General features: G+C 40.1%; 1 protein-coding gene across 10 annotated transcripts in view; it reads left to right on the top strand.

The window, feature by feature from the left end:
- MTA3 (metastasis associated 1 family member 3) overlaps positions 1-26,185 on the top strand; it is a 196,708-nt gene that overhangs the window by 127,429 nt on the left and 43,094 nt on the right. For 7 of the 10 annotated variants that reach the window (XR_006343568.1, XM_043918149.1, XM_043918143.1 and 4 more), the window contains exons 12-16: positions 3,924-4,048; positions 6,734-6,885; positions 7,922-8,144; positions 15,543-15,629; positions 18,409-18,555. Coding sequence is in view for 9 of the 10 variants with exons in the window: in XM_043918149.1 (XP_043774084.1) it covers positions 3,924-4,048; positions 6,734-6,885; positions 7,922-8,144; positions 15,543-15,629; positions 18,409-18,555 (734 nt within the window). In the remaining variant the exon portion in view is untranslated. Of the gene's footprint in view, positions 1-3,923; positions 4,049-6,733; positions 6,886-7,921; positions 8,261-15,542; positions 15,630-18,408; positions 18,556-20,115; positions 25,035-26,185 lie in introns of those variants that run through there. The other 3 variants (XM_043918148.1, XM_043918144.1, XM_043918151.1) reach the window with 3 other exon arrangements.

Here is a 26,185-nt window from a genome sequence, read left to right as displayed (position 1 = left end):
GATCTAAGTCGAAGACTAGTCTGTGGGTCAAATCTCACCTGCCACCAGTTTTTGTAAATAAAGTGTTTACAGAACAGCCATGTTCTATAAATTGTATATGTAAATAGAAGTTATGAATCTGTTTTGTTGAGTTGGATAAGAATCTGAGTTCTTTGAACAATTTCCCAGTTAACTCTGAAATATTATTTTAAAACAGATTGTAGATTATGTTGGTTTTTTGACCATGCCACATGGCTTGTCACATGCCAGGGGTCGAACATGAGTCCACACCCACAGTAGTAAAAGCACTGAGTCTTAACCATTTTCCACTCTTACTTGTTTGAACCTGAGAGTCTCCTATATGCGAAGCACTCTGTTCGGTACTAGAGGTGGGTCAGTTAAGAAGACAGGTGGTCTTCTGGAGCCTGCATTCTAGTGTGGGGGAGACAGAGGCCAAACAGTTAGTCACCCAGTGTGACGAGGACTGTGATGGGGAAGAAGCGCTTGTGTCAGAGTTTATCCTGGGGACCACACTCAGGTGGTGCTGTCAGGGAAGGTTCCTTGTGGAGGTGAGTTTGCGTGAACTCGAGGCAGGGGATTAACTAACTGGGTGATGGGAGCTTTCCAGGCTGATTGAATCCTGAGATGGGAAGGGGCAGAACATAGTTAAGGAGCAGAGAGAAAGACAGTGTGGCTGATATGAAGAGTGGTGAGCCATGAGAGGCCAGTATGGTGGGCAGGGGCCAGGGGTTAGCCCTCTGATGAACACTGGAATTGGATTTGAAGCAAGGAAGTGTCATGATCAGATTTGTATGCACTTTAAGATGACTGGCTGTATTTTGGAAAATGGTTTGGGGAGTCAGGGGAGTGGCTGTAAGGACACCAATTATGAAGTTCTTGGAGAAGAAAGATGATAACAACTTGACCTAGACCTGTGGCCTGGACAGTGCATGCCACTTGGAGGTGATGGACTTGTATGGAGGGGTAGAGGGGAGATGTTGAGTCCCAGGTTTCTGGCTAGCTTTAATTAGGTGGATTGCTGTGCTGTTCACCATGATGAGAAGCTGCAGCAGAGAACCAGGTTGGGTCATTTTGAGTGTGCTTTCTTCAAAAAGAGGTGTTGAGTATGTTGTCAGATATGTTGTTCTTAAACTCAGAAGAAAGTTCTGGGCTAGAGGTCCAAATTTGAGCTTCACATGCATATAATATTGTTCTTGAAACTACAGATTTCTTAGAGTAATAAGAAATCAGAGCCTTGGACCAAACTTGAGGAAATCTAGTATTTCTATATCAGATAGAGGATGATAGCCGAAAAAAGAATAGCCAAGTGAGTGCATTATCACACAGCCAGCCCAAGAGAGGAGTGTCTTTCAAGGAGGGAAAGAGGTTAACAGTGTCAAATGCTAATGAAAAATAGCCAGGGAATGTAGCAACATGGAGGTGGTTGGTGACAGTGAAGACTGGCAGCTCTCAAGAAAACTGGCTGAAAAGGCAAATTCCTGGTGTTGAGGGTTGAGTCTGGATAGAGTAATGGAGATTTTTTTTTTTTTAATAGGAGAGATATGTTTCCATGGTAAATTTAGGTCCAGGAAAGAGAATCAAGTGCACAAAGTTCTCAAGAGGGCAGGAGAGCTGGAGTCTGGAGCACAGAGGAGGGGAGGAAGGATTTGGGCATTAGCTAAAGGAAGGGAAGCGTCATATAATGCAGCTTTTAAAACTTTTATTAAAATCGTCACATTAGCATCAACCATTTGTCCCCTGAGAATTAATCTATAGGTTCTTGGTTTTGAAAAGCATATGTGTAGTGGTTCACCTGTCTATATTCCACCTTTGCATACTCATTTTCCTTTTGTGATTATTATAATTAAAGTCAGTGGTTTATTCAGCCATATAACATTCTATATTCATTTGAAAAACTGAAGTTGTGTTTACTGTTTTGCTTTTTTCAGGCTGCTCAACTGTAAATTTGTATTAGCTCTCTTTTAACACATATATATTTGGCCCTGTGTTAAATGTCAGATATTTTCATATTTAGAGAAAATCTTCTGAAATTGACATTACCAGCCATTTGACTTCAAGGGGTATCATTTCTATCTATGTATAGTAGATTTTTACATACCCTTGGAAATCTCAGTCATTCTGAATCACCACTTTTAATTTTATATGTTTCCAATTGAAATCTATGAGGAGAAATACTTTTTGTCTAGTTTAAAATGTGTTTTTAAAACCAATTTGTCTTTAAAATACATTGCTGGCACAAATAAGAAGTATAAATAATAGCCCTATTTATAGAATAGGGCTTTCAGTGCACACAGAGGTTAGATGGTTTCTTCTGGGGGGCTGGTGATAGGGTGTCACTTAAGAGTTACAGTTATCACTGGTGGAAAGAAATCTTAATTTGTCATCAGGTCAAGTTTACATATTAGGCTTTCACTGGTAAATGTAAGTGTGGGAATGAGGAGGAGCAAAAAGGAAACTCATGAGTCTACTCTCTGCTGAAACGTCAAATGTCTTTCTTAATGGTTGTGAACTCTCTTTACTTCGCTGGCCATAGGAATAGGTATAGTCTGCATGTAGTCATTCAGCATTCATACTAACAAATAATTTGCTAATTTATTTTGTTTATTTTCTGCCCAGCATGTAGACATGAAAGCTCCTCTAGAATGAAAGTTCTTTGTATCAACACTTTTCTTTTCTTTACTGGACCCTGAATAAATACATTAGGTGAATTAAGAGTGTACTTGAGGACATACTGTGTACACCTAGGTGTACAGTGTTCTTGGGCGTGACTGACAAGCAGGGCAGTTAGGCTACCCCAGATGGGAAAAAGTGAGCCGTGTTGGCACAGTAAATGCCATGACAGTCCAGGCTATGTTTCTGAGGAATTATGGCCTCTGGGAGTCTGATAAATATTACCTTTTTCCTCTTAGAAAGAAATGCCTTGGATACATTTATTGGTTTTTCTAATTTCAAGTGCTCTGTAATCATCTTCATAAAAATTTAAGCATAATAGAAATGATGAGTGGTCACAGTCTCCTGAAATGCTTTTCAGTTCAGTTCAGTCGCTCAGTCGTGTCCGACTCTTTGCGACCCCATGAATCTCAGCACGCCAGGCCTCCCTGTCTGTCCATCACCAACTCCCGGAGTTTACTCAAACTCATGCCCATCGAGTCGGTGATGCCATCCAGCCATCTCATCCTCTGTCGTCCCCTTTTTCTCCTGCCCCCAATCCCTCCCAGCATCAGGGTCTTTTCCAATGAGTCAACTCTTCACATGAGGTGGCCAAAGTATTGGAGTTTCAGCTTCAGCATCAGTCCTTCCAATGAACACCCAGGACTGATCTGCTTTAGGATGGACTGGTTGGATCTCCTTGCAGTCCAAGGGACTCTCAAGAGTCTTCTCCAACACCACAGTTCAAAAGCATCATTCTTCAGCGCTCAGCTTTCTTCACCTCTCACAATAGGCCCAGCTGATATCCACAGCGTCACTGTTGACATGCAGCTTCTGTGCAGTTTCCTTGAGAGCCAGGGCATAGGGTCAGCAGCTTTCCCTGCAGCAGCAGGAATGGGCAGTGGTTTTCCCTAAACACAGCACACTGCTTAATCTATTTAATCCAGAAATTATTTTGTCATGATAAATAATAAAATTTAATAACTTGCATCTTCCAAAATTTCAGACAGTATCCTAAGGAAATTGTGTCTGGGTGAGGAAGAGCTATGACTCTACTTGTTTTGTGAGTGTCACGCTTGTGAGATTGGTTTTTACATAGCCTCGGTTTGTAAAGATAAATGGTTTGGGTTCATTTAAACACCTTATTTTTATTTCTTCTTCACCAAACATTCACATGTTTATGTGTGGTTAAGATAAATCAATAATGAAATGTAGAGCCTTTTGCCTTGTTATACAAGTCATTTTTATCACTTCACTTTATATTTCATTGAAAGCAGCAAACCAAATCCCAACCAAATATCCACCAGCAATGGCAAACCTGGTGCTGTGAATGGAGCCGTGGGAACCACATTCCAGCCGCAAAACCCTCTCCTGGGGCGAGCCTGTGAGAGCTGCTACGGTGAGTTTTCTCCAGCAGGGCTTCTTCCCCTCTCCACCCCCTACCCCCCAGGGACTGGGCTGGCAGCATCCGGTGGGGGTGTGGGGGTCAGCCCTGCGTGGAGAGCAGGATAACAGCCTCAGAGTGAATAGATGCCCATTCTTACCTTCCGCTTGGACTCTCAGTTTAGCTGTTAGGTTCCTTTGATTTGCTTCGGTGGTGTCCTGGGTTTGTTTGAGTATTCCACAGCAGTGCGTGCTAAGCTGCATTCAGAGCTGTTTCTAGCTTTGTGTAAACCATGGTCCCACGAAATATACCAATATACCTTTTGGTGTTTCTCACTATATTTTGACAAATTAAAGGCTCCACATAACTTTGTAGGAAGGACTTACTGCTTGAAACTGCTGTTTATGGCCCTCAGACCAGTTCCCTTAGAGCACTGGCTTGGGAGATGCTGTTTTATGATACAGTTTGTCTCAGGGCCCCAGTGTACTTATCAGTATTTTTCCTTGTTTAAAAAACCTACCTGATGCCGGCAGCATTATATTTGCCTTCAATGTTAAATTGAGTTGGTGAGATGAACTGTTAGGTAGTGGAAACTTTTTCTCTCTTTTTTTTGGCTGCACCTCTCTGCATGTGGAATCTTAGTTCCCTGACCAGGGGTTGAAGCCATGTCCTCTGCAGTGGTAATGCTGAGTCCTAACCGCTGGACTGCCATGCAGGTCCCAGATACATTTTTTATATTTCTTTAAAACCTCAAACAACAAAATAGTCTCTTAAACAGGGCTTCGGTGACAGAGTCATCCATATGTCCTTCCAGTCACAGCAGCCTGGTGTGGAAGAGGGAAGGACACCAGCGTTGACTAAAGAAATCTCCTTGGTGCCCACTTTTTGTCTCAGCAGCTCCCTGGGAAGGGAGATAGCCCGCTGCCCTAAGGACGCAGGGATGAGGGATGTTTCTGACTCCCCTCCGTGCTCCATACCAGGCGGCAGCATTAGAAAAGGCATTAAAGCCAAATCACGTAATTAGCTTTCCTACAACCAAGGAAGAAGGTGTGAGCCGGATGGATTGCTGTCTTAATAGAAATAGCACATGGCTAACCATTTTCTGTACCATGAGAGTGCAAGGGGAAACACTTTGTGGAAAATTAGATTCTTTTGGTCAGAATTTTACATGGATTGCATAGCTGTTTTTGCATTAGGGAAAATCTTAGATTTTGAACTTCATTTATATTTAAGTGAAAGTAGAAAGACTCCTAAAGAAATGCTAGTGGCTTAATGTGTCTTATTTTTGCTTTACAAACCCCTTTCATTTTATATGTAGTCTCACATATCCCTTTAAATATTTATTCCACCATTTTTATATGTGCATGACAAAAAAGCAGTTTTAATTTTATAATCTTTTGAGGTCCATGTATTAAATTATCTATTATAAATTATATTTTAATATAATATACATATCAAATTTATCTTTATAGAAAGAATTTGATGTTTTCTATTTGTCAGTCTAATTTGAGTTAATTGTATAAAGAGAAAGGCATTTGTTGACATATTAAAATGACATATCATGATTAATTTGGATAAAAATACATATTTAAATACAAGTGAAATTTTATATTCAGAATCCAAAATAAGTCCATGTCTAATATTTAGAATTTTTAAAATTTGTGCTTAAAAAACTCAGCTTGACTTATTTGACTATTTGGTTTGAAATTACAAGAGGGAACATTTTTAGGTTACAGTTTGCCAGGAGTCCCCCCAGAATAATACATGATGGGGTTCATAAGAAGTAGTATGACTGTAGTGATCACTGTGTCATCCTTTTTTTTTCAGTCATCCCTTTCTGGCATTGTCTTGTGAAGTATTAGTTGACACCCCGAAGTGCTATTTGAACATGTTAACCTGATGAAGGCAGCGTTGCAGGTCAAGGGCAGAATATTCCTAAGCAAACTTACAGAATTACAATAACTTTTATGTACCTCGTTAACTATACCATCAGTGTTTTCTGCCTTAAACTTCAGATCCATTGTGGGAATACTTAAATTGTTATATGGCAGTTATTTAAACTTCAGAGCAAAATAACATAGGTCTGTAGTGTTCAGCCCAGGAATAAATCAGCTGAGCTCTCAGGTCTTAATCGTGCTGTGATCTCTGCTGCACATGCTCATTTGATAGGGACTTAGAGTCTTGAAACAGATTCTGTTTCTAAAGAGAGAAAAAGTGAAATAATTGTTTTATCTATTGATTAAAATAAAGGAATGAGAAACAGATAACCTATTTCTGTCCAACTTCTACCTTTATCTGTGGGAGTCCCTCTAAGCACCTTAAACCCTGAGCTAGTTTCTGAACCATAGATTTGGAAACCAGGATTTAGTTTAATACCTTCCTGATAACTTATCTCCAGAAATGTACACAATAGAGGATGTTTTTAATGAACCAACAAAAATTCCTTCAGCAGCATAGTGTGCACTTAGTAAGGGCCACAGGCATTTGACATATAGAGAAATAAATCGCTGAATGAAATCTGACTTGAAAAATACATGCATGTATCAGACGTTCCTGTTTGCTGGGTAAACTGGAAGAAGAAAGATGAGATTGTAAACTAAAGATGGCTTTGGACTATTTTTGAAATGTCTGTCTGTATATGTATTGCTGTTACAAGTTATATCACATTCTTATTTTACTTATTTTTTCCTCTGTCTTTAGCTACACAGTCTCATCAGTGGTATTCTTGGGGCCCACCTAATATGCAGTGTAGGTTATGTGCAACCTGTTGGCTCTATTGGAAAAAATATGGAGGCCTGAAGATGCCCACCCAGTCGGAAGAGGAGAAGTTACCTCCTAGCCCAGCTACCGAGGTACACAAGCAGTGGTCTTTTTAGTGCTGAGAAATGCCATGTTTTTCAGTGCCTGAATCACTCCTCGCAAACAGAAGTAGAGTATAGGAAAACTTAAAAATAAACCAAGCTATTATAGCTAGCATAGTACTGAAATGTTTAGGGTAGGTGTGGAGAGGGGCAAGGACAAATCTAGCTTTTTCAGGTATTCAAAATACTGGTCTTGAGAGATTACTCAGACAGGAGAAGAACAATGTGTGTGGGAGGTGTTGGCATGACAAGAGAGCCTACAAGTTAAATATTGGTTTTAATGGCTTTTTTGGAAACAGTTTGCAAGCTTTAGCATGTTGAAAATATGCTTTATTGCATAAAGTAATAAATACAAATTGAGCATTCTTCCTGTTCCTGAGCTATCATAGGTAAAAGAGGAGAGCATGGACTCAATCTTGGGGTGAACAACAGTTTAAATATGATTTGGTAAAATTCTCATATGGCAGATAATAGGTATTTACCTATTGAGAACTAGCAAGATTTAAGGACCCTCACGTCAATATTTGGGACTTCCCTGATGGTAAAGAATCCACTGTAATGCAGGAGACCTGGGTTCAGTTCCTGGGTCAGGAAGATCCCCTGGAGAAGGGAATGGCTACCCAATCCAATATTCTTGCCTGGAGCACTGCATGGCCAGAGGAGCCTGGTGGGCTAGTCCATGGGGTCACAAGGAGTTGGACACAACTAGCGACTAACACACACTTCAATGTTAAAATAATAATAATGTTACTCCTGGCAATTTTTCACTGTTGTGAATATGATTCGGGATTGCTAAGGTCAGTTTAGGAGGAAAAAGTATAGGATCATAGACACCCCGCTTCCACCCAGCTTCCTTCTCTAGTCCCCACCTCCTACTCCAAAGTACACACTTTAAAATTCGCTCACCCTATATTAAGTCATGTATTCTTCAGTGAAAGACGTAAACTCACCCTTTTCTTTGAGCAGAGTGCAGCGGTGTGTATGTGACACGTTCTGGTCTCACATGTTGTCGGTGTCTGGTTTACAGGACCCGCGAGCTAGAAGCCATATGTCTCGCCAGGCCATGCAGGGGATGCCAGTCCGAAACTCTGGGAGCCCGAAGTCTGCAGTGAAGACCCGTCAAGCTTTCTTCCTTCACACTACATATTTCACAAAATTTGCTCGGCAGGTCTGCAAAAATACCCTCCGGCTGCGGCAGGCAGCAAGACGGCCGTTTGTTCCTATTAATTATGCTGCCATTAGGGCAGAATGTAAGATGCTTTTAAATTCTTAACCTTATATGTTGTGCTTCTGACCATCTTCTCTCTTCCCTCTCTCTCTCTCTGTTTTTATTTTTGTTTGCAATAAACATAAGTTCTTGTGTGCAGCCTTTTATTTGGTTTATTTTTTTTTTTAACATTGTTTTGTCTGCTGCCATTTGTATCACGCCAACCTGAAAAGGAAACGTTGAAACTTCTGCAGTCTTTGTGAGAAAGTAGTGCTCAGCAAAAGATAGGTGGGAGGTGATCTTACCCAGTGGGGTTTTGTGATGGAGTTGCCTAAAAGCCCTTATTGGGGAAGCAGCTTTACCCATAAGGTAGAATAAGAATAAAGCTTGCCAATTTACACTAGTGAGAAATTGTTCGTCTTTGTAAACTTCTCAGTTTCCCACAAACCCTTTACAGTTATATAATATTCTGGAAATTCAGTGTTTCATAACAAATTAGAAGATTTAACAAGCTATAAATGAATTCTAAAGTCTTTTGGGTGAATTTTCTGAAAAACACATTTAATTTTTACGAGCTAGTGTCTGAATTTGTGTTTGAGCATTCTATTTGTCCAGTTTGACTTCCATTTCATAATTATATGCCATATATATTAGTATTTAACACATCATTTTATTACTCTCATTTTCAACACATTCAGTCTTGCTTATGTTTGTTGTTGTTAGAACAAGTGTCATATGTTCCAATGAATTGCAGGTTGTTCTCATATTACCATGTACCCCTAAACGTGTCCATAATTTGTGTGTGAGCTCTGATTCTAGCCTTGATACTTTTAGTTACATTCCTGGTTAGCATGTTAGAGCCACGGAAGTTTTTTGCCCTGTGGGATAAGAAAACTTGCTGTCTGGCTTAATAGAAGGGAAATCTTAAAGAAATTCAGTAGATACTTTATCTGTGAGAAATTTCTTATTATGAGGTATTCCATTTTGATTTAAAGAAGGTATCTGTAAAAGGAGTGATGATTGAAAAGTAGTTTTTGTTACTGAAGATAATTTTCAGCAGAACAGTTGAAAGGCTTTAAAACGTACAAGTAAAAGCTTTAAAAGAAGAAGAGTGCTTTGTAAAGGGAGTAGAAATTGGAAGTAATCTCTGCGTCCCATGAGGGCAAACCTAGCTGCATGAGACTCATATATTTGGGAACTTAGGCATATATACTGACATTTCGTGCTATTTTTGTGCTAGTGTTTCTGAGTTCATGGATTTATGTTATCATTTTCTTACCATTTTAAGGAACTAGAAAACATTTATATCTACCTAAACTGCTTAGCTGATTTAAAAGACATTTTTATAAATAATTTATTAAATATAAGGAATAAAAAATATTATGAGAAAGAAAATGAATGAAATTTTTCCATTAAAATCATCTTTGTATCTTTGAATGGAAAAGAAACCATCACCAACTTAATTGACTTCTGAGGAAGCTTTTTCTCATTAAGCTGTTAATTTCTCAGTTAATTTGCAAATTGCCTTTATTTTGATGATTCTTCAGTGAAGTATGTTTTTTTCTGTCACCTCATTTTGATTTGTTGTAGTTGAAAGGCTGTGCCACTAAAAAGGGTCAGGATTAAATTCCTGTATTATATTTCTACAAACATAGCTATCATAATGATGATGATCATAATAAAAGAACAGAGGCGTTTGTTGTGATGAGATTCAAGGGTCATATTTTATTTTGTAGTTAGCTTCATTGATCAAGTTTGTAGAATCAGATTCTCAGAATAATTTTACATTGCAACTTAAAGTGTAAAAGTTTTACCAGCCATATACTCAGTCCTGGTCCCCGCAACCAGCAAGCAGCTAATGAATTCTTCCTAGCATCTAGGTGCTTCTTGCATAATCTCATATGTGTACCTTGTTACAACCTGTTAAGCAGATTGTTTTGATCTTGGCTTGTTAGTAAGATTAGGTGTTAAATAACCTGATGTCTGTACACAACCATGTTTGTGGTCCAGTGGGAGGGTAAAGCTATATGATTACTATTTTTTTAATATAAGTTTTCCTTGGTTTCTCAAAGGTAGTGGTGACCCTGTCCCTCCCCGTAAAAGTTAAGTCACTATGATGCAATATGAATGCACTTTCAGATCAGGTGAAAGTTTATAATTCTAAAGGTATTGATGGATCAAGAGCTCCAATTTGTATGTTCAGTGTAATTCTTCATAATGTTGGAAAAGGGAAATAGTTTTCCCCGTGAACTTGAGATTCTTGTGAGAACTACAGAAGTTGATGCCTGTGGCTTCTGGCCTTGGCAGCACCACTACGGCAGTATCATAGCCAGAGTTTACGGGATGACAGATGGTGTGAGAGTGAAGAAGCAGGGAGCGGGATAGATAAATTCTCAATTACGTGAGGGAGAGCATAGTCATACCTTTGGGTTTTCACAGGTTAATCCTTGTTTAGAGGAATTTTTGTTGTTAACAGCAGCATTCTCTGACCTTTATTTTCATTAAGAAACGGGTGTCAGAGAATACAGTAGAGTGAGTAGGCGAATCTTTGTTTGCATGTCCATAAAGTATCTCAAGGAAAATGTATGTAAGAGTAGGGTTCTCAGAAAGGGAAACTTGGGAGGCTGAGGGAAAGGGGTGGGAAGGGAACTTACTAATGCATCTTTCTAAACTTTTTCAGTTTTGAGTCATGGGAATATATTTCCTATTTTTAAAAAATTTTAACCTGAAATAAACATATGGTATAACCAACATGTGTTTTATAGCTATAGATATAAAAGTGATTTATAAAACCAAACCCCAAAATACCTATTTATTTTAATAGTATACCTTTATATGTGATTATGTAAGTCCATACTGAAAATTACTAATATAAGTACAGAGCCTGAACCAGTTCTAACATGTAAATAGTGCTTAATACAAGTGGATTGCGGGACCAAAAACCAAAACACTTCATAAGGAGAAGTATGATGTCCTGGACAAGATTCGCAGACCGACTGCATGGTTGTTAACACAGCATCAGGTTTCAGACAGCCTGTCTCTTCTCCCTCTTGACACCCGTCCCCTCATTAAAAAAATGCCATGATGTAATGATGATGGTGTTCCTCCTTTGTTACTGTTTTCAGACATCACCACTGAGTTTACTGGATAACTTGTCAAAAATCTGTAAAATCACCCAACACCTGATGAGCACATGGTTTCTATCTGAGACTTAGGATACAGAGACTGGGGTTAAATACGAGCAGTATGTTAGCATTCAATAGATGAAGCAAAAGTTCCTAGCGAAGTGGATCCAAACGACTTAGGTGCCCCCCTCTGTAGCTTACATGAATAATTAAGTCGTTTTTGAGTTGGTAACACACTGGACTTTAATGATAGCACCATTCCCCAGTATGAATGTCTTCAAAGGGGAACCTGGAGTCCCTTTTCTCTCAACATGATAATTCAACTTCAGAAGTATTCTAGGGGCCCACATTTAGAAGAAACTTGTTATATATATTTTGAGTTTTCTAGAGGTTTCTCAGCAGAAGTTAATAATTATATTAAGTTTTTGAAATTTTAAGTTCTAACTTTAGGAGAGAACACTTCTGGCTTATTTATTTTGATAGTCTGTTATTTTAGTAAAAACTTGCCTTCGAATGGATGTTTTTAAATTTTTCTAAAGGTACAAAAATGGCTACAAGTCTGACCAAATCAACCCCATTCCCATTCATACCTTTTTTAGAGCTAACCATTGTCATCCGTGTCTAAAGTCTCCAGAGATGGCCATGTGTATCTCTAACAAACTAGGTGTCTTCTTTGTTTTTGTACAAATGTTAATGTCTACATTGCTTTGTACCTTGCCTTTTTTACTTGATGGATCTTGGAGGCCATTTCATACCAATTCATTGAGAGCTACCTCCTTTTATCAGCTGCATAATAGTCTATATTTTGTACTTGAGCCAGTTCCCCTATTTTAAAACATTTTAGGTTGTTTCCAGTCACTATTATAAGTAATGTTGCAACAAATATTCTTATATAGATACCTTTTAAGACTGGTATATGTACCTTACGGGTGTGTGTATGCAGTGTGTGCTCAGGCGCTCGGTTGTGTCCAGCTCTTTGCGATCCCATATGATCCCTAACAGTAAAACATCTGGGTCAAGCAGCTTTCATTTTGAATTTTGCTAGTCACTGCCCAGTTGTCCTTAGAAAAACTATGATTTACTCTCCCACCACAGTGTCTACAGAGTGCCTGTTTCTCTAGAACCTTGCCAGCAGTGTTATTGATCTCTGAAACCCTTAACTAGTTGGTAAGTGACATGTAAGTTATATCAGCTTGCATTTCTCGTTTTGAATAAGGTAAAAAATTTTGCATATGTTTGAAAACAATTTGTATTTCCTTTTTCGTCCACTGTTTTTGCCCTGGCCTGTTTTCTGTTAAAAATCATACCAGCTTGTGGGAACTTTTTGGATTTTAAGGTAGTTAGCTCTTGATCTGCAATTCAGATATTGGGTTGGTCAAAAACTTTGTTCAGGTTTCCCACTAGCGAGTATGGCAGAACCCAAACAAACTTTTTGGCCAACCCTGTTTTGTCCTTGATTTTCTTGATGCTGTGTTGGCCAAGCAGGTTTTATTTTGCTTTTTTTTTAAGTAGTTGAATTTTTTTTTTTCTTTTTTAAATGGCACATTGGTTTTGTGTCTTGTTTAGAAATGCCTTTATAAGAAAATTTTCTCATAAGAAAATTCTATGAATGGTTTTACTATGATAGCAATTTTGAAGGCCCATGCGGGAGACCTGGGTTCGATCCCTCGGTTGGGAAGATCCCCTGGAGAAGAGAAAGGCTACCCGCTCCAGTATTCTGGCCTGGAGAATTCCATGGACTGTATAGTCCATGCGGTCGCGAAGAGTCGGACACGACTGAGCGACTTTCATGTGAGATAGTTTTGTGAATTTTAATTCAGTATGTACTTTTTGCAAGCTTTCTATTTTCCCCTCTAATATTTCTACAACATCTTAGAAAGATAGCCATGCGTTACCCAAAAATGGGTAACTTTTTTCCAAGTTTACCTCAAGGAAGTAGAGCTCAGCCTTCCAGAAGCCACGAAAGCCTCATGCTTGGTCAAGTGTTTGGAGTGAGATGAGGATGTTCTCGCTCTGGCTGGATTTTGATTCTTTCTGGTTTCTGGGCATTTCTCAGTTTGCATTCTTTCCCTGTGTGCTTTTAATACATACTAATTAATCCTCTTTAAATAGAGTTAGGTGAATAACTTGAGAACAAGGTTCCACTGGCCTGGTCTTGAGTACAGATCACAATTTTTTTTAACCAGCTCAAGTGTGGCCCTGAGAGTCTACGTTTATGATCACTCCCTCCAGACAGAAGCTTTTTCTCTTTTCTGCTGGTATTCAGTATAATCGCTTAATGGTTGCAGTTTTTATGTTCGATAGTCTTAGCACCCACCTCTCATCTTGACTTATTCGTGGTTGAGACTGATTTTCTTGCCACCAACTATACTTCCTTTATCATGATGATTGATGAAACGTGGATCCTTCTGAAGAGCTTTGATCTCCCACTCAAGTGCTCTGTAAATTGTCACTTAGAACACTGCATAATTAATCCTACTAATTTAGTGAGAAATTAAAAGCAGATTAATATAAAGTGAAATGGTCTTTGGGTATTGTGTTGGTGACTCTTGATGGGTTTTTTTTATTATTGTCAAGGTGACAGTCATGTGGGAGTTCATCGCTTGGAGTCGCTTTGGCAGTTTTCCTTTGGGCCTTAGAAACGAGTAAAGAGTGAAGTAAATCTTATTACTAACAATACAGTAATGGTTTTTGCCCAAAACATTGAGGAAATACTAAGATGATTCATTGAAACTTTATTTTATTAATAGAATAATTTTCTCTTGTCCTCTTCCTAAATAGAACTTGAATTTTTGATGAATTAGTAATACTGGAAAAGAATTATTACTATTAATTCATAGTGATGTGACAGGTGTTTATTCCTTGCAGGGTTTGGGCTGCATGTTAATGTTTGTTTAGATTACTCCTCCAAAATATGCTTATTATATTTCTGCCTGTAACATCACTATTATTCAACAACAGGTGAAAAGCTTCATAGCTTAGTAATTTTATTTTATTTTTCCTCAAAGGAAATCAGCTGAGTAGGAGGAGAAGAAATTGGACCATTTATAGTTGTCAGTGATTGCATAGTAATTAGCCAGTGCTTGGGATACATAATTCAGATTCCAGGCTCTGCATTATGTGCTTTGTCTATTTCAATATTTTTAAATGCTACTCTCCCACCTTTTTCTGTTTAGTAGTTACTGGAGAAGAATTTCCTTGATGAGAGGGTTAGAGCTTATGAAAAAGTTAATTTTTAATTTTAAATTATTTGAAGTTCCAGATTGAATTATACATTTTAACACTAATTTTGCAGAGAATCCCTGTGGATGTCAAAACTTCCTGTGTATAGGCCTAGAAATGTGGTCTCAATCACAGAAAATCTATAGGGACATTTTTTTTTTTTTTATAGGGACATTTTTGACAAAAGGCATAAACATAGCAGAATCATATCTGCTAAAGCTACTCTGTTAAGCTTTATGACAATAGCTGCAAATTAAAAAAGCATTTCAATACATGTATTTTGGTCACCTCAAACTCTGTAACTTAACTCTTGTATGAGATGCAGCCATCCTTCACATCTATTCTTCATCCTAATGACAGCTAATTAAAACAGTGTGTTGTGTGCTTTATTTTTCTCTGAAATGACTGTGATATGAACTTTGTGAACAAATACCCATTACAGAATTTCACTATTCTGACTATTGGATGAAGTACCTGTCTGCAAACAGGAAACCTTGTCAGTCTCAGTGCTAATGACATCATAATAGGATATGAAGGACAGAAAACTAGTGATAAAATCAAGTGGCCCATTTTTACTTGGGGGAGGCTCATCTAATGGAACTGAAGTTAATCGAGATAGATGAAGACTCCTCCATAGAGATTCATTCCATCGAGGTCAGGGCTGGTCACATCTGTTGCCTTTTGTCAGCCATCATTTTTGTCTTCCATGCCAGATTTATCTTACATTAGGACTGATAACACCTCATATATTTTATGGAAGCTTCTCTACTGTAATATAGAAATGGCACAGCTAAACAGGAAGCATATTTCCACTATTTACAGATGTGCGAACACGGAAAGAAAGCATGTGCGTGTAAGATGTGTTAGCTGTTTCGTAAGGGACTTTAAAGCGAGTGTTCCCCAGGTAAAACCCCATTCAGTAATTTGGAACCAGAACTGGAACCAGTTTATTCTTAAACCCCAGAGGAAATCATGAAGGAAACTGGAGGATTTTTTTGTACTGTTTTTCACTTGCACCTTTTATTTCTGACATGTGTGTAGCATAGGCAGAGAAATCAGCCTCACTGGTTGTCTCCGTGTTTCTTTCTCCTCAGATGCAGACAGACATGCGGATCTATCTGGAAGTCCCCTGAAAAGCAAAAGCACGAGGAAGCCTTTGGCATGTATCATTGGGTATTTAGGTGGGTATTTCTTAATAGAAGAAAAGCTTGGAGAACAGTATCTGTATCTTATCACCGGCTACTCAAAATTGACATACCTATATTAAATGTAAGCCTTTCAAGTAGCTAAAATTGGATTCCTTCATATGAATAATCGATTTATTTTATTTGAGAAGTGTTTGATTACCAAGACACACAGAGAACATAATAAATACAGAGTTAGAGATAGGTTTACTTTTCCTAAAAATGTAATTGAATAAAAATGCAATGTGTATTTATGTATATAGATACAGATTAAGCAAGAAGAGGAAAAAGAATCACTAAATTATTAGAGGAGTAATATTCTTTTTTTTTAAATTGAAGTATAACTGACTTACAATGTTATATTAGTTTCAGGTGTGCCACATGAATGATTTGACATTTATACACATTACAGGATGATCACCATGATAATTCTAATTACCGTCTGTCCCCATCCCAAGTTGTTATAAAATTAAGGATGAATATTCTTTTTTTTCCCTTTGGCTGCGTCACATGGCTTGCAGGGCCTTATTTTGCTGACCAGGGATTGAATCCAGGCCCAAGACAATGAAAGTGCTGAGTCCTAACTACTGGACTGCCAGGGAATTCTTAAGGGTGAATTTTTTTTTTTCTTTTAAGATTTTTTTGATGGGGACCATTTTTAAAGTCTTTTTTGAATTTGTTACAATATTATTTCTGTTTTATGTTTTGGTTTTTTTTGCTCCGAGGCATGTGATATCTTAGCTCCCCAGCCAGGGATTGAACCTGCACCCCCTGCATTGGAAGGTGAAGTCTTAGCCACTGGACCACCAGGGAAGTCCCAAGATGAATATTTTTAATATTTTGATATAAACCCTTCCACTATTTTCAAACCCACCTCACTCCTTCCCTTAAATAGAGAAAGATTCATGTACTTTTTTTTAAATAAAAAGAGATAAAACTGGTGTTTAAACCACCTTTAAACAATATTTATAGTTTTGATGTACCAATTAAGGTTACTTGAAGGGGAGCATTAGTATTGCTTTCTGGTTTTTATCCTGTTATTTAACTTGAAAGTCACCAAATATGGTAGTTCCATTTATATTTTGAAATGTAATAATTAAGAATAATGTAATATTACCAAAAATAACTTTTTTTGGGCAAAGTTTTAAGATAAGTAATTTGTGGAATAGTGGTTTCTAAAATGGTTCCTATTATACCTAGGAGCTATAATGGCATGTTTTTATGTTCTTGCTTTTTCATCTTCTCAGTAAAATGAATTATGTGCTCAGAGTTGCATTGAACCTTATTATTTTGTCAGAAAGATTTATACTTATGAAGTGTCCAGACTTAAGAGGTCCAGTCTTTTAAAAATCAAAGTGTAGCCTTAAACTTGGTATATTATCTGGTCCTTATCAGATCATCCTAGGAGCCAGAGTGCACAGCTTCCTCTTTGATGTTACTTTGCCACCTTATTTCCTGTTTTATTCCTTCAGGGCCTAAAGACTTGCTTTGATATCCCCCTAAAATATCACATGGTTATCACAGGTACAACCTAACTCATGGTGATCTAGTCCTTGAAGTTTTCTAACTATGTTCCCTTGCAGGGCCTAATCCTAGAAGCCTTTCCCACGTTGCAAAGGAAAGTATCTGATCATAAGATGACCATAAGAAATAGAATATGACATTGCATATTAGCATTTCCATAGGTAATTATATGTTTTTCCTATGGGCAAACTGGTCTCTGTCTCTACCAGACAAACCCACAGCGGTGCTGTCCTAACTGAACCATTTCCCTACAGAACACATTTCTGAGTATTTACTATGTGCAAGACACTTCACTAAGTTATTTAGGGAACACTAAGATGAATACAGCCTTTCCCTCAAAAATCCTCCACTAGTGAGGAAGGCGTACAGGTGAAGACAGTTCAGCTCTTCCTAAATTTCAGTACATAATGCTGATATCCAGGGTGGCTTGTGCATGGTTGGCATGCTGGGTGGCAACTCAGGATCAGTGAGCAGGTTCAGCTTTAGAGAAGAGGTTGCCTGGTTTTAGTAATAGATGGAGGTCCTTAAATCCAGTTTCTGCAGTGTTGCAATTTATGTCCATCTACTTGATCCAAAAAGTATTAACAGGGCTGTGTGACTGACAGCAACATACTTCACTTAAACACACGTGTACCACACACACCTTACAGTTTTGTGATAGATCCTCTGTCAGAGCTTTTCTGCTGCTGCTTCTTAACACTAGTATTGGGAGTTGGGTGTCAGATTTCATCTGTATCTGCTTTTGGCCAGAAGTGACTGACCCTGGTCCCGTATTCTGGGTGCAGGGTCAGAGGAGGAATCCTGTTTTCTCAGAAAGCTGCCACACACCAGATGTGCTGCGTGCCTTGTCCCTGGTGTGATGGAGTGCAGAGGTAGTGTTTTTTGAGGCTGCCTCTCCAGATAGTCTTTGAATTTCTAATTCCTTCAAAAGTCAGATGCCTTATTCCCTTAGTAAATCTTGTGTTTAAAGTGACCTCCTGAAGTGGCTTTTTTTTTTCCCCTTGTACTCACAACATGAAGCTCAGAGCTTCAGCTTGCAGGGGCAGAACCAGCTCCCTTTTGATAAACAAAGCCATGGTAACAGCACTTGAAGTTGATTCATTATGCAAGTCCTTGGGAAAACCGGCTGGTTCGTAAGGAACCGGCTCTCAGCTCATTAAGAAATAAGATGTGTGCCTGTTAGCCGGTGGTAAGTGCACACAGATTTTTAATGCCATGTTCTGAGTTGAGAAACCTTTCTTCCCCCTGTCAGAGATCCATCCTTCGAAGAAACCTAATGTAATTCGATCTACACCAAGCCTGCAAACCCCAACCACCAAGCGGATGCTAGCCACCCCGAATCACACGTCTCTGAGCATTTTGGGGAAAAGAAACTACAGTCATCACAATGGCCTGGATGGTATGTAAGCCCAGGAATTCTGGGGGCTGATCCCATAGGCCAGGGCCTCTCTGCCCTTGACTGCTCTGGTCGTCTGCCATGTGCAGGAATGTATAACAGGCAGGTTCTTCTTCCCTCTGATTGGACTGTGCAGAAAGGGGGATATAAGGGAAGGCTGCGTGTACCACAGTGAAGACATTTTGCCAACTGCTATTTCTCCATCTTCTCAGAAGGGAGCTTTTTGCTCCCATTTCCTGTTAGGAGGCTGGTTTGGAAATGAAGTCTGTATTTAGCAGGTTGCCTCTGCTGGATAATAATGCTCTCGCTGTGATGCACACTCACTGCTCATCTCTGTTTTCTTGAGCAGAAGGGATTATTTTTGCCTCGTGTCTGAGACAGCAGTGCTCTCTGGGGGGTTCTTTGGTGTTCTGTGGATCATTTTGAATTTGGCATTTGTCCCTGACTTCATTCACCTTATAAATTTCCTTAATTGCTCAAGAGTACTATAAGTCATGAAAAGAATTACCTGGGTGATGTCCTAAATACAGAAATAATAATTTGTTTGAAATGGGAAAACTGAGAAATATCATCTCTTATCCAAAGTACTTCTCCTGGGCTTGGCCATATAATGACTCTTCAGGTGGAATTGAATTATCTTCCCATTCAGATTATAAACACAAGCGTTATAAATCATCTGGGCAGTACATACTGTTCATTTCAGTAGTCCTAGAGTTTGAAGCTGTCTTGATTGTTTAAATGTTGGCATTTATTTATGAATAAAACTCCAGGCTTTTCATGCCTTGTGGGACTCTAAATTCCTTCAATGGCAGTAAGTTATTTATAATGAGGCCCTAGAGCAAGGATGTGGAGGAGACCTTCTAGTAGTAATTTCCCATGGTGGTTTTCCTTCTGTATGATTTTGATGGTCATAGTGATGTCAAGATGAATAAAAAATTGAGGGTGAAGAGTTTAGTTTGCATTTATAGGGAATCAATGTGCAGCAGATATGGCTTTGGAGAATTTAGCTATGTAATAGTCTTGCAGAAATACTTCCTTGTTAATGAGAATATCAGCCATCCTTGCCTCAATATGCCTGATGTCTAGTCAGCAGAGGTCCAAGGAAGGATTGTGTCAAAATGTGGAGACGGGATTGCGTTCCAACTTTTCCTTGCCTGCAGCATGGGACCTTTAGATTCAACCTTAAATGGAATCAAGAATCTTTCTTTTCCATCTTATCACCTCCCTGGGCAGTCTAGGTATATAGCCCTACTGCAGAAAGTAAGTTCTTATTTATTTTATAGTTATATATTCTGTATGGTAAAAAGAGTCTTGTTGTGACTGATGTTGGAAGGGTGGCTTTTTAGTGTCTTTCTCCACTCACACCCCGTGGTGATGGTCATTCGGGACCGCAGTCCTACCCCTGCGTTGTAGCTCCTTTTGTTCTTCCCTTGTATCACAGGACCTTGTCTCTTTGGAATTTCTATAAAGTGCCACTATGTAGTGCTCTCTGTTTAGGGTTATTTGTCCCATTTCCTTCGGATGGATACTGTTGTGAGGGCATTTATTCTCTGCTCTGAACAGGAGGCACAGACAAGAGCGCCCGATGAATCCCCGGGTTTATGTTGTTCAAGACCTTCAACCTTGTTAAGGAAAAGACACTTGTCTCAGTTTCAGAGGAACCGTAGCCATTGCACTTTTCTCAAGACCCATTTGTCTCTGCTTCCCTGTCGTGGTGCAGAGAGGAAGGCTGATTACCTGTGCCTTACCTCCATTATCTCATCTGATTCAGTTGACAGAAGGTTCCAGGTCAGGGGACTTGACTGTTTTGCATACCATGGTATCTCTGCTGCCTGGCATAGTGCCTGGAACTTAGCAGGTGATCAATAAATGTTAGTTGAATAAATAAAAGTGATTGAGAAAAATGAGACCTGGAGAGGTGAATTAAATTTTCCAAAGTTACCAAAGTTGCATAAATGGGCTGGGGTTCCTATTCAGGTGTGACTGATTTCAGAGTCTGCTCTTTTACCCACTGTTATAAATGAAGTTGTGGCTCTCAAATGTGCTGCATTAGCAAAGTAGAAACTACATAAGTTATTTTAACAGCTCATTTAATATGAGAAATCAATGTGATAGATGTTGAAGGACAGAATGGGTAAACAGGGAACACTGTTGGACAGTGGGGTGGGGAGAAGAAACAACCGCCATCACTAGAGCTGGGGGAACAACATGGAGAAATGGGGGTCATCACAGCTAGAAGCCCAAGGAGCTGGGACTCAGACCCTTGAGGAAAGAACACTGCTCTGTCGGTGCCGGCATCTCTCAGCAAGTGTGATGAGGCTGCTTCTGGGAGTGTGAAGTGAAACTGAGAACTGAAACCCACTGCGGCTGACAGGAACTAGGAGAAGCAAGTCTCTTGCCCAGCCTTGCAGGTACCCTCTAGCCCACCCCACATCACCTACTGGTGTAACAGGGATCTGAATGGCACAGGAGAAAAGCATTTGCAGAGTCCCAACTGCACCCAGCAGCACAAAGCTGAGTTTAAGTAGATGGATGTGCAGCTGAGAGGCAAGAGGGTCACAGAAGCACATACTTTAGAAAATGTCCCCATTTTTGTATTCCCAGTGGACCTTTTCCTTGGGATAATGGGTCTATTTCTTACTTCCTTAGTATATAAGACACTGACTCACCTGAGTTTCCAAGGTGAACTCAAAATACTAGAAAAAAATCTTAGGCTAATAGTGAATTTTCATGGGAGAGTTAATACCATTATACACTGGATTTGATACGGACAAATTCATGGAAGAGTCTTACTCTGTGTGATTCAATAATAAAATCAATTAGCACTGCTATGTAATTATCAGCATGTCAGACAGATGAGCTCACCAGACAGGATGTTGGTGGACAGAACTCGTCCAGCTGGAAGCGAAACCTGATTGTACTGGAATATCCAGCCAGGTCTCAGCTGTCTGCTGCTTCCTTCTGCTTCTTGCTCCCTTTGCTCAGCCTCCACCTTCAGTTGGAGGTTCTTCATGGTGGGAAAAGAGCCTCTGAATTCCTGCTGGTAGATGGTTTTTTCAGTTCAGTCGCTGAGTCGTGTCCAACTTTTGCGACCCCGTGGACTACAACACACCAGGCTTCCCTGTCCGTCACCAGCTCCCGGAGCTTGCTCAAACTCATGATAGTTTTTTACCTGACGTTAAAAAAAAAAAAAAAAAAGACTGGGCAGCTTCTTCTTATCTTCTGAAAGTTACTGTCTTTCACCTGGCCTTGGCCCTTTAAAGGCCCTGGTGTGACTAGGGCCTGGGAGTCAGCATTCTGTATCTTTTTAACCCATGGTACTCAGCCACCCACAGACCTCTGTGACTGTCCTAAGGGAACTTAGATTCTAAGGGTAAAAACACAACCTGCACACATAAAAAGCCTCATATTTTGGAGTCAGTATAGACCTACCCAGATCCATATCAATGTCCGTTTATTTTGGTCTTTGTCGTCAGACTGTAGTTCCAGTGGTGGCCACATGCCATCAGAGTGCTTTCCAAATCCTGCCTCCTTTTCTGACTTAGAGTTGACAGTCTTACTGCCAGCAAGCCAAACGCCTCCCACATTCGGCTGACTTGGGTAACTCCAGTGGCTGTGAGAACACAAGGCCCTGAGACCAGTGGGGATAGAAGAGGCATTACCATGTCTGGGAGCCCCAAAGGGAGGGCAGCAGGGGAAATGGGATTTGCCTCTGCCATGGAAAATAGAACATCTGACTGTTTGGAGTGAGATGGGATGAATTGCTGACTTCTCTGATAATTTCCTGTGTGACTTTGGGTAAATCATTTGGTTTCCATAACCATTTTTTTTCTTCTCTTCTGTAATACAAATACAGATTTCATTTGCCTTAACCAAGTTGTTATAATGATTAAAAATTTTCACCTACTTTATACCACTTGATCTTCCAAACACTTTGTGAGGTAGATGTTATAACCCTCATTTTGATAATGAAAAACCCCAAGTTCAAAGAGGTGAAGGGATTTGCCCAAAGTCACCCTGCTAGCAATTAGCAGACATGAGATTTTAAACTCCAAATCTAAGGTTGTTTCCACTGGTGAATAAGGATCCCTGATCTGTGTGTTTAGTACAGCACGTACCTGGGAGACATTTCTGTTTTTTTGTGTATCAAAGCTGGGTTTGTATTTGTAAACAAAGAGAGGAACATAGAGGGCATTTTTCTTTGCTTAGACTATGAACCATAAGCAAAGCCGTCAACTCCATCTCTTGCCTCTGCATAGCTCTTCTGCCTGTATGATACTCCCTCCTTTTTCTGGAACTTAGGGGATAGGAGCTATATTAGTGTCAGAGAGAGGGGAGAAAAAAGAAATAGAGAAAAACCACAAACACCTAAAGGTGAGATATGTTTCAATTATATTTCCAGTATCGACTCTGACGCATAGTGAGTGTTCATTAAGTGTCACCCTGGAATAGGAAATAGTAACCCACTCCAGTATCTTGCCTGGGAAATCCCCTGGACAGGGGAGCCTGGTGGGCTACAGACCATGGGGTTGCAAAAGAGTTGGACATGACTGAGCACGCACACATAACATTATTAAGATTTCATCTCCTCCTTTAAAGAAGAGCCATTATTGTTTTATTTTGAAAACTATTAAGTTACCAAAGTTTTTATAGTCATATGTGAATTGTATATGAATAATGTCAATGCTTTCCTTATAACTTCATTTCTTACCTAAAGGTATGATTCTCAAAACAATGACTCTTGGATTTGCTTAAAAGTAAATGGATATGTTCCAGTGTATATTTGCACATAGACAGGGCCAGTATTTATAAAGAAAAACTACCCTTGTTTAAGTGATTTAGAAAAGTATTCAAGATAAAATTAAGTTTATAAAGAGGGCCCATTTAGCTTCCTGAAGGTTCCTATGATTAGAGACCCTACAGCAAAGGGGATAGAACAGCATCATCCTGAGACAGTGAAGTCTTTTTCAGAGTGAAGGCTGAGTCGGAAAAGACTCCAGAAGGACTGTACAGGTATTTCCTAACCCCCTAAAGAGATGCCCCGGGATCACCTCCCTACCTAGTGTCAGATGTTTGTGTTTTGGTATATCAGCGGATCTTCCATTGCACTGCACAGGGACAGCGGGCCTTCCTACTGTGTCTCCATCTTTATCACATGGGGATCTTTGAGAACAGCTTCTGCTGTGTAGTAACGCAGACCAAGGGAGCGTCCGCTGGAGGTGCTCTCACCCTTCCTCTGAGATGGCATGGCTTTTGTCCAGGGGTGCTACGGAAACAGGACTCTGTGTCAGGGAAACCGAAGCAGCAGTTTCAGAAGAGACGCGAGCTTTCAGTGGGACAGAGTCAGGGCCTGTGAGCCAAGGAAACTGATGAACTGATGTACAATAAACTTCTTTTTAATCTGCTCTCCTCCTGCTTATTTCCCCTGAGGTTTGTGAGTATACCGCAGATTGTTATCTTTCTTTTTGTTTTCTGCGTTGACTAATATAATTTCTCAGTGTCTTTATACAATGAAGGGGGTATCTGATGGGGATGCCTCTGAGTATAATACTATGATCTGGTATGTGAAGACTGTCCTTTGGGTGACTTATTTCTGAAATCAGTGATTCAAGAGCTCCAACTGTTTGCTTCCCACCCTGGGAAATGGGTGGAGGTGAGGCCATTGTACCAGTGAGAGAGCTCTGGGAATGCATCTGCTGTCTTCACAAATCCCAATAAAAATAGACTGCCAGGAGCAGCTGATGGCACTCCTAGGCATGCTTAGGCCCGGGCTGCCTTCTGTCAAACATTTTTCTGTCATTTCAAAAGACTATGATTTTTTTTGAATCTCCTAAAACATTTTTTTTTTTTTTTTTTGGAAGAACATTGAGTGCTCCTGGACTCACCTCTGGTCTCCTGTTCTCAAGCTATAATGTTAAAACCTGATTAAATATATTGAAGTACCTTCGAGTTTCTTTTTTTCTTCAGTTTTTATAATGGATTATTATGGCCCCAGAGTTTATTGAACGTGAAGCAGTTATAAAAGATTATCTAATGTATCTGGAGAGTTTCAGGACGGTTAAAGCATTATCTGAGGGTAGCGGATGTTCTCTCACACTCTGAATCCATAGGAGTGGGGGTTCTGGAGGAAGACTGGCCCTGGTACCTTAGGTGTGAGCAATCAGTACCTTGGTGTTTTGGCATATTCTGGAAAGATGGCAAGCTGGCCACCTCAGGGTCCATTGCTGAGTTTAATAGTAAATATCACAGTTTCTCCCAGAGAATACTCTGCATCCTGCCCCTGAGGAAAATGCTAGTGCATGAGCCTATAAGTGGTCTAGGTGTCTAGGTTTAAGACTCTCAGCAATATGGAGGGCTTCGCTCGTAGCTCAGTCACTAAGGAATCTGCCTGCAATGCAGGAGACCCTGGTTCGATTCCTGGGTTGGGAAGACCCCCTGGAGAAGGAAATGGCAACCCACTGCAGTATTCTTGCCTGGAGAATCTCATGGACAGAGGAGCTTGGCAGGCTACAGCCTATGGGGTCACAAGAATCAGACACGACTTAGCAACTAAACCACCACCTGCAATATGGAGATTTTAGAAGAGTGACCCAAGTCCTTGGTAGTTACTCAGAGGCCGACGGCTGTGAGAACCAGCTCTGGCTCCCTCAGTAAGTCTGTTTACCTTCAGGGGTCATGCAAGGAAACCTTTGTAACCAGCCTATCCCTGTGAGCTCCCATCCTCAGTGACGTAGAGGGGGAACCTTTGAGAAAGGAAGTCAACCTCTGACTGGAAATCTGAGTCCCGATTTTGAGGGGTAATGGTAGATGCTTGGGAAAGGAGAGGGAAGAAGTCAGCAGAGGGAGGGAGCTGCGTCCCTGAGAAGCGAATCTTCCTCAGCAGAGAGTGGACTCATTCACCTGAGGAGCAGTCCACGGCTCCTTGATGCTGGCTTTGAAAGCCAGCGGGACGTCAGCATTAGATCTTGATGCCCCAGGAAAGTGAAGACCAACTCTAGAAGCCAGCCGATCTAGGCATCCCCCTGCCCAGTCTCTTCAGATCCCGGTGAAGAAGTGAGAAGTCTTTTGAATCTGCAGAGCCCCCAGAGCAAGGACTCCAGAAGATTAGTCACAGCCTCCTTGATTGAGACTCCCACTGGGTTCTTGTTAAGCGTCCCAGCCTTGCTCATTATTTTCCTTCAGTGTTTCTTGTTTTCCCTTCCAGATGACTGAGCACTCTTTAAGCTCAGAAAACATCTGAGTTATAATGTATAGCATTTTCTTCCCTCAACCAAATATTTATTTTTGTCAGCAACTATTTACACATACATGAATATGAAAAGTCATTAATGTAAAACTGAGGAACAAGCTTGGAGGCAGCTTTGTTAGATGAGCCTCCCTAAGAAGATGTGTGCAGAGACCCTTCCCACGATTGTCCGACTGCAGCTTCAGTGAGCGCCTACAGGCCCTTTGGGGGCCATGAGTGAGTCCTGGGGAAACAGGGCGGTTACATTTAAGGTATCTGGGACCAGACAGCAGAAGAAAGAATCAAGATACTGGATACTGGACCTCCTACATTGGCTTCTGATTTTCTTGTTTTCCTCCAGTTTTCTTCCCCTGTGTCTTTTTACTCTACTTTCTGCAGAGTACTACT

The sequence above is a fragment of the Cervus elaphus genome, chromosome 11 (assembly GCF_910594005.1).
Source record: "Cervus elaphus chromosome 11, mCerEla1.1, whole genome shotgun sequence".
Classification (NCBI taxonomy): Eukaryota; Metazoa; Chordata; class Mammalia; order Artiodactyla; family Cervidae; genus Cervus; species Cervus elaphus.
The sequence above is the reverse complement of the archived record's forward strand: the minus strand, read 5'-3'. Positions and strand labels throughout refer to the sequence as shown.